Source organism: Patiria miniata, unplaced genomic scaffold (genome assembly GCF_015706575.1).
Source record: "Patiria miniata isolate m_02_andy unplaced genomic scaffold, ASM1570657v1 HiC_scaffold_17, whole genome shotgun sequence".
Classification (NCBI taxonomy): domain Eukaryota; kingdom Metazoa; phylum Echinodermata; class Asteroidea; order Valvatida; family Asterinidae; genus Patiria; species Patiria miniata.
The window spans coordinates 15284011-15291923 of record NW_024037055.1 but is presented as its reverse complement, the minus strand read 5'-3'; the positions used below and the strand labels follow the sequence as shown (position 1 = coordinate 15291923).

At 42.0% G+C, this 7913-nt stretch overlaps 1 protein-coding gene across 3 annotated transcripts; it reads left to right on the top strand.

Annotated features, from left to right (window-relative positions):
- The first annotated feature begins 262 nt into the window (after window positions 1–262).
- LOC119723949 (mitochondrial chaperone BCS1-like) lies at window positions 263–6197 on the top strand. Of its 3 annotated transcripts, none has more exons than XM_038194868.1 (8): window positions 263–362; window positions 1168–1560; window positions 2670–2809; window positions 3188–3382; window positions 3552–3615; window positions 4369–4538; window positions 4701–4812; window positions 5322–5574. In XM_038194868.1, exons 2-8 carry the CDS (start codon window positions 1241–1243, stop codon window positions 5572–5574), a joined length of 1254 nt encoding a protein of 417 aa, XP_038050796.1. In that variant the 5' UTR covers window positions 263–362; window positions 1168–1240. The 3 variants fall into 3 exon arrangements, with proteins under 3 accessions (XP_038050796.1, XP_038050797.1, XP_038050795.1); XM_038194869.1 differs by having other exon boundaries at window positions 299–390; XM_038194867.1 differs by lacking the exon at window positions 263–362 and having other exon boundaries at window positions 1241–1560; window positions 5322–6197.
- Window positions 6198–7913: the final 1716 nt, after the last annotated feature.

Genomic DNA, 7913 nt, shown 5'->3' with positions numbered 1-7913 from the left:
ATGGTTTACCATAAATAAAGTGCTCTCAACTTCAGTTGTATTCTCTGTTTCTAAAGTAGGATATATAGTATATGAACCTGTGTTGAGTTGAATTCTGCAAATCATGGACTCAGGGGGAGGGGGCTGCAAATTGCAATAAAGCCCAATGGGAGACGAAACCAAGGTTTGGAAAATGCAATGGTTTCTAAATGTCGTGTTCCCAGTATTCACGACATCTTTTACAAGCGTCTGACAGGAAAATCGTCTGGTACTACTAGCTTTAATAGCTTTACGATCGTGCACATGTCATGCATATGTGGGTAGCGTTTACGAAATGACGAACGCGATGCCAGCACAACAACATCGATAGATCGAAGGGAAATGTAAGGAACGTGAAAAAAATTATAGCGGGTACATTTAAAACTGTGTTTTTTCCCTATGCAAGACGTTATTGCTCGATAGACCCGTAGCACTGTCATTTTTATTGGGGGAGGGGGTTAACAATTTCTTGAAAAGGACACTTGCCACTCGCGAGACACGTTTTTTTTCTCCGGACACTTGACCTCCATAAAATCAAAAACCGCGGGGGGGGGGGGGGGGGGGGGGGGGCGGGGGGGCTTGCTGTTGATGGGGGTGTGTTCTAAAACCAACGACTATGCTTTTCAGGATACTGATACATGCGTGAAATTAAAAAAAAAAAAAGGCACCCGGATGGAAAGGGCACCACTTTTTAAAAAGTGCACTTGTTCAGAAAAAAGGCCACTTCTTGAAAAAAAGGGCACAAGAAACACTGGTCGCATAAATTTGCATTGCACATACAATTATATCAGACGTTGGCTGACGTTGACAATGGATGATACTCCGACTAAATCAGTGCCTGCCAAGCTTGAATAGGTGATCTTTATCATGCTGCCGCCATTTCAGTCATGTTCCCTGTATCCAATAACAGTACTGAATGATAATGTTTTGTGTGCAAAAAGGAACCAGACTATTTTTCCTTCCAGCCTCGCTTTGGTTACGTTGATTTGAATGGGAAATATCAAGATCGCCGCAACACGATAATGGTCTATTGGACATAATGGCAGGGCCACATCTAATGATCACAGAGGCATTGAAGTGATGTTGCTGTAGGCTAGCGTACTCATTTGCATCCATTTCATTGTAATCTGCTTTTTCTTTTTCATGCAGGAAATGTAAGGAATCCGTTAGAAGTCTTCTTCAACAAAGTTTTGTCCATTAGATGCAGTCGTGAAAGTGCAGCATGGCAATCGCAGACTACATTGCCACTCTGAAAGACAATCCGTACTTTGGTGCCGGATTCGGACTGGTCACAGTCGGCGCGTTCCTCGCAGTGGCAAAGAAAGGTGCGCAGTACGGGACAATCGCGCTGCGTCGCCATCTCTTAATGACGTTGGAGGTTCCGAGCAAAGACAAAAGCTACCACTGGTTGCTGCACTGGATTACCGTCAACGCACGGAGGGCGCAACATCTGAGCGTGGAGACAACATTCCAACAGAGCGAGAGTGGGAAGATAAACACGCAATTTGACTTTGTGCCTAGCCCAGGTAATCATTACTTCCGGTGAGTATATTAAGGAAATACCTCAACCCTAACGGCCCTGAATCCTTCAAAATCCTCTTTGTCAAAGTGGAGAAATATGGAGGATTGAGGTTACATGGCAAAAGTGCGTTACTGATTTCGTAGGTAGCACTTTGTCAAGGTCTTGGGCCGGACCTTGTGTTGCTTTTGCTCAGCCATGCATACATATAGGCCTGGATTATGCTTGAAATCCTCCGTACTGCTCCAGGATGTCACTGGCCAAGCCTCAACATTGACAGTCACTGCCGCTGGATTTTGCAGGATTCAGGAAGTGGTCACACCTCCACGTACAATTTTCAAGAAATAATAGAGGAATTTGCAGGATTGAGGCTATATGCTATTTTTCCATTAGGCCTAGCAAAAAGGCCTAGAGAGTTTTAGGCAATGCTGTAGTCATTTCCATCACAAGTCCTCCACAAGTTTTGTCACAAATAATTCGCAAGTCACTCAAGTCGGGAGAGTGTGGCCCAGTGGTTAGGGTTCGTGACTCATGATCAGAGGGTCATGGGTTCGAATCCACCTGCTGGTCATATGCTGTGTCCTTGGGCAAGCCACTTCATCCCCACTTGCCCCTCTCTGCCCAGGAATATTAATGGGTACCGACATTAGCTGGGGAGTAAGCTGCGATGGACTAGCATCCCGTCCAGGGGAAATAGAAATATTCTCAGTCGTTTCATGCTACTGAAACCGGAGATAAACGCCGGCCTGATGGGCCACATTGGGAATGGACACAATTTCAAATATTGTTTGTAGAACTAGAAACTGATCAGATTTTTATTTGAAAGCGGTGTTCCTCTTATCATGATTTTGTTAGCCACCCCGCCCTTGTTAGTCACATAACCCCACCCCCACCAGGCCTATCAAGTTGTGTTATCACTGTATGGTCACGCAGGCCCAGTATCAAAAGCATTACGCCTACTTTTGTTCATATAATCTGTCATGGGGCAGTTGCTTGGTACAATTGTCGGCACAGTGCTTTCGCCTTTGAAAGGGGCTCTAGCACAATGCTTTTGACATGCTCAGATTAAGTCTATACATTCTATAACCATCCCATTATTACTGCTTATAATTAGTGATTACCGTTTTTGCAGTTACAAGAATACTTGGATCTGGGTTGAGCGTAACAGAGAGAAGCAGATGATAGACCTTCACACGGGCACACCATGGGAAACGGTCACGCTGACAGCTATCAGCAGGAACAGACAGCTATTCTTTGACATCCTCAATCAAGGTTTGTAGTTGATGATTTCCAGAATATCAGTGTAGTAGAATATCATAAAACAACGACTTCGATTACACCAAACTTAAGATGCTTCCAACACGTCCTAACTTCCTTAGCAATGCGAATGAACTCGTCTTAACTTAAGATCGGTTTGAGGGTTGTCTTATGTCATTGATGCATGCGTTAATTAGTATACTGTCTTGAAATCATTGCCGTTAAAGACAAGTGTCCTCCTAGAGTTATAGTTGCGAGGAAAACAACTGCTGTAGAAACACATTTGAAAAGATTTCCGATATGTGGTTAGTTTTAACAAACATAGCTTATTTACAAAATTTAATTATATGCCAAAAACAGGTGTTTTACTCCAAACGTCTTCTCTTTATCTAGCCCGAGAAATGGCCTTACTAAAGCAGGAAGGCAAGACCATCATGTACACAGCAATGGGGTCGGAATGGCGACAGTTTGGCTACCCAAGAAAACGACGTCCGCTAGCTTCAGTCATCCTGGACTCAGGATTAGCCGAACATATACTCCGAGATGCTCAGGAATTTATTAGCAATCCCAAATGGTATTCGGATAGAGGTTCGTAGACAATTTTATCGTCAATTGATTGACTGCATTGTATTCAATGTTGAAGGTGCATACATTTGCATATATTTATTATAAGTGGCTGGCAAATTAAACAAAGCCGTCTCATTTTTTTCTTCGAATTAGTAATTAATGAGCGACAAACATTTTGGTTGATTCGTAGGAATACCATATAGAAGAGGATATTTACTGCACGGGCCGCCAGGCTGCGGGAAAAGCAGTTTCATGTAAGTAGATGTAACTTTTTATCAGTGACTTGTGACAAGCAATCACAACTAAATCACAAGTCAACCACAAGTCAATCATAAGTCCATCAGAAGTCCATCACAACTCCATCACATGGCCATCAGTAGTCCATCACAAGTCCATTCCAAGTCAATCACAAGTCCATCACAAACAATCACAAGTCAACCACAAGTCTATCACAAGTCAATCACAAATCCATCGCAAGTCAATCACAAATCAATCACAAGTTCATCACAATTCCTTCACAAGTCCATCACAAGTCAATCACAAGTCCATCACAAGTCAATCACAAGTTCATCACAAGTCCATCACAAACAATCACAAGTCAATCACAAGTCAACCACAAGTCCATCACAAGTTCATCACAATTCAATCACAATTCAATCACAAGTCTATCACAAGTCAATCAGAAGTCAACCACAAATCCATCACAAGTCAACCACAAGTCCATCACAAGTCAATCACAAGCCAACCACAAGTCAATCACAAGTTCATCACAAGTCCATCACAAGTCCATCATAAGTCATCAAGTCCAAGTCAACTCACAAGCTATTCAAATGAACTGTGACGAAGAAATTCCTCTGTGATCGTTCATCTCTCCCCTGTTTCTTGCGACTTGACTTGTGAAAGGACATGTGATTTACGTGTGACTTGACTTGTGACAGGACTTGTGATATGGACTTACGATGGACTTGACCACAACACCACATTATTGATACTTTTTTTTACCTTAGAATGGCCCTAGCTGGAGAGCTTCAGTACAGTATATGCATGATGAACCTGAGCGAGCGAAGCTTATCCGACGATCGATTAAACCATCTTATGAATGTCGCTCCTCAGCAGAGTATCATCTTACTAGAAGACATCGATGCAGCTTTTATCAATAGAGAAGACAGCAATGATGGTAAGGCACAATTTACAAGATCAACATGTGCCTTAGATAGGTTTTCATGAACAAACACATTGTCATAGGGCTGGACAGCTCAGTGCTTAGAAGTACACAGCCCAGAAGTACACAGAAGATAATGCTTTGACATTAATGTTGTGATTTGTTGATTGTGTGTAGCCAAGTACCAAGGCATGGGTCGTGTAACGCTGAGCGGACTTCTTAATACGCTAGACGGCGTGGCATCCACCGAAGCCAGGATAGTCTTCATGACGACCAACTACATTGAAAGGTCAGCAGTCACTTTTAAATCTCATCTCGTTACTCATTGGATACGTATCCCATCACAAGACAAGTTTGTTTCCAGAATGCCACTTTGATACCGCCTAAAGCCCGGTTCATACCTTCATGCCAATGCGAACGAATTTGACGTCATGAAACCTTTCCTGCCAAATTCTCCAGAGTTGAAATATGTTCGAATTTTATGCATTCACAGAGTAAATACTTGCCTGACATCACAAATTCATGTTCGCTTTCGCGTTGATTACGGAGCACAGCCAGATCGAAAGTGTTGGCGTTTGTGAAGGGAGGAAAACCGGAGAAAGACCCTCGTGGCACAGGAGAGAATCAACAAACAACTCACATAATTATGACCCCAGCCGGGAATCGAACCCAGGCCACAGCGGTGAGAGGCGAGCGCTTTACGCACTGCGCCACCCATGCCACTAGACTTCCGTTAACAAATTTACAGCGTTAGCTGAATGATGCCTTTTTTATTTAAATTCTGTGTGCGTATTTCAGGTTGGATCCAGCACTGATCAGGCCAGGCCGTGTGGACTACAAGGCGCACATTGGCCACGCCACCCATCATCAGCTTCAGCAGATGTTCTATCGTTTCTACCCGGAACTCGACGGATCCGCTGCGCGGGAATTCGCTGATCGCGTCGCCGAATTCAAGCGACCGATTAGCATCGCTGCCGTACAGGGGTTCTTCATGATGCATAAAAGCAACGGACATGCAGTGCTGAACAATATCGAGAAACTGTGGAGCTGATAGGAAGATACGAGAAAAAGACTTGATGTTCTTATACAAGACTACATTCTTATGGACTCCGTGCGCGCACAAGTACCCCCTCAACGGTTACAAAGGGAGAGTTGAATGACCGCTGGGACATTCAAATACACTGCCTGACACTCATGTGAAAATGCTACGGGGTTGTGATATGGAATAGCTTCTGATTCCATTTCTATGGGTTTTATGCTGGTAATGTTTTATACTAGGCATGCGTTGTCTTTGTCAATGAATGAAAGACAGTACAAAGTAATGAAGATACGATGCAAATAACAGAGCCCAAATATTGCTTTAGTTATGCAATAATGCTACGAAGTACACACAGACGTAAAAGAGACGGCACAAGTACCATTTTTCATCAATGATGACCAGTATGAGTTTTAATGTTCATCTTCTACAATTGCCATAAAAAAATCTCAACTAATATTTGACGTACTAGATATTTCCGGCAAACGCACAACGAACAACATGCATTTAACTAATAGCTCAACCAATAAAAGAATTTAAACCAGTACACAAACTATGGTATCATATGCAGGCTGTGTGTACATCACAACTGTCGCCCAAAGAAAATTAAAATGTACAAACCATGTTTTTCACAGAAACGATGTGTACTCTTACAGTGTTATTTTTCTAAGGTCTGAGCTACCCAATCTCAGAGCTACATAATGTGTACATCATGTAGTTATTATTAACCTTAACTCCCTAGGCCTTTTTGCTAGGATGTAGCCTCAATCCTGCAAAATCCTCCAAGTGGCCTCATGGAAAAAAAGCATAGAGCCTCAATCCTGCAAATTCCTCCGATATTTCTTGAATATGGTCTATGGAGGGTAACCACTGCCTGAATCCTGCAAAATCCTCCGGCTATGACTGTCAATAGGCTGAGGCAGAGGCAGTGACATCCTGGAGCAGTGCGGAGGATGTCGAGTAAAATCAAGGACTAAATTTATGCAAGGCTGAGCATAAACAACACAAGGTCTGCCCCAAGACCTTGACACAGTGCGTACTCCGAAATCAGCAACGCACTTTTGCCATGAAACCTCAATCCTGCAAATTCCTCCAATTTGCAAAAAGGATTTTGGAGGATTCAGGGCGGTTAGGGTTAAAGGTATTTGCAAGCATCAAAAAACGAAACTACCAAATTCATATGAAATACCTTACTTGACAGTAAGCGAATAATAGTCTCAAGCATCCTATAAAATCTGGTACCTGGTGTGCTGTCATTTTCAAGAAAAGTGGAATTTGTGTGTCAATTTCCAACGATAGTCGGCCGAACATTGTTGGAAAATCAAATACTGCCCCCCCCCCCTCCATTTACCAAATTTATTTAGTCCAAAATTTTTGTTGTAATCGGTTTATCCGTGAACAGGGCACAACCAAGCTAGTCTGGTCCCCTGACCTGACAATTCACCGACGTCTATAATTTGCTCCATTCTGTCTCAAGTTATCAGACTACAAGAACAGCAATTTTTGGGGGGTTTTCCCGCATCTACAATGTATGAACACAAAGCTTTAAACAGGTCCGTGTAACAATATTTGCTATGAAACACTAACCCCCAAATCCATCCATTTCTGACAATTACAGCAAAAGCAAATGTACACATGTATATAGCTCACAGGTACTGATCTTTAGGTCAATTTTCTGTAATTTTTCCAAAAGTTTTTAGATTATTCAATGTATATGTATGAGAAATATAAAAAAAAATTAACAATTCAACCAAAACAGACTTTGCCTGTTACCTGGCCAACACATCCCTTATATTTCAGAAAATGGAAAGACAAATGGAAATATTTAAACAAAATACATGTAAACTACATTTTGATATGTTCAAGATCAGAAATTATACAAATCAGGAACTTTGACCATTTGACCAATAAAAAAAACCAAAACAATACCAAACCTAAACTCTAAACCTTACAGGAAAAAGCCAACTAAATATCTTTACAAAATCAAGAATCACGTATATCACTTGGAACATAAAAACTATTTTGTTCTATTCCCACAAAAGTTACAGGTGTACCATGAATACCAACCTCGTCCCCAGGGTGTCGAGCAGTACGCACCCATCACTACCTGCTCTCTCACCCTGGTTTTGGATCATTTGCATGTGCAAGATTTTTGAACACGTATGCAAATGAGGAATAGTATGGTGCCTGCATGTGCATTACATTAGCGTTTGTTTTTGTATGCGGGGTCTGGGGTAAAAACAGAGTCAATTCCTTGCAGCGCGAGCATGGCGTGAGTTACGAAAACATGATTTATTCAATTAAACTGTTACGATTTTATCAAGACAACATGCAGTATCACATTTCATATTAAT

What these genes read in the sequence shown, in the direction of transcription:
- LOC119723949 (XM_038194867.1), top strand. Translation starts at nt 1,241, where the DNA reads ATGGCAATCGCAGACTACATTGCCACTCTGAAAGACAATCCGTACTTT. An exon ending in CAAATGGTATTCGGATAGAG is followed by an intron (nt 3,383 to 3,551) that starts GTTCGTAGACAA and finishes GTTGATTCGTAG; the next exon opens with GAATACCATATAGAAGAGGA. An exon ending in TGCGGGAAAAGCAGTTTCAT is followed by an intron (nt 3,616 to 4,368) that starts GTAAGTAGATGT and finishes TTTTTACCTTAG; the next exon opens with AATGGCCCTAGCTGGAGAGC.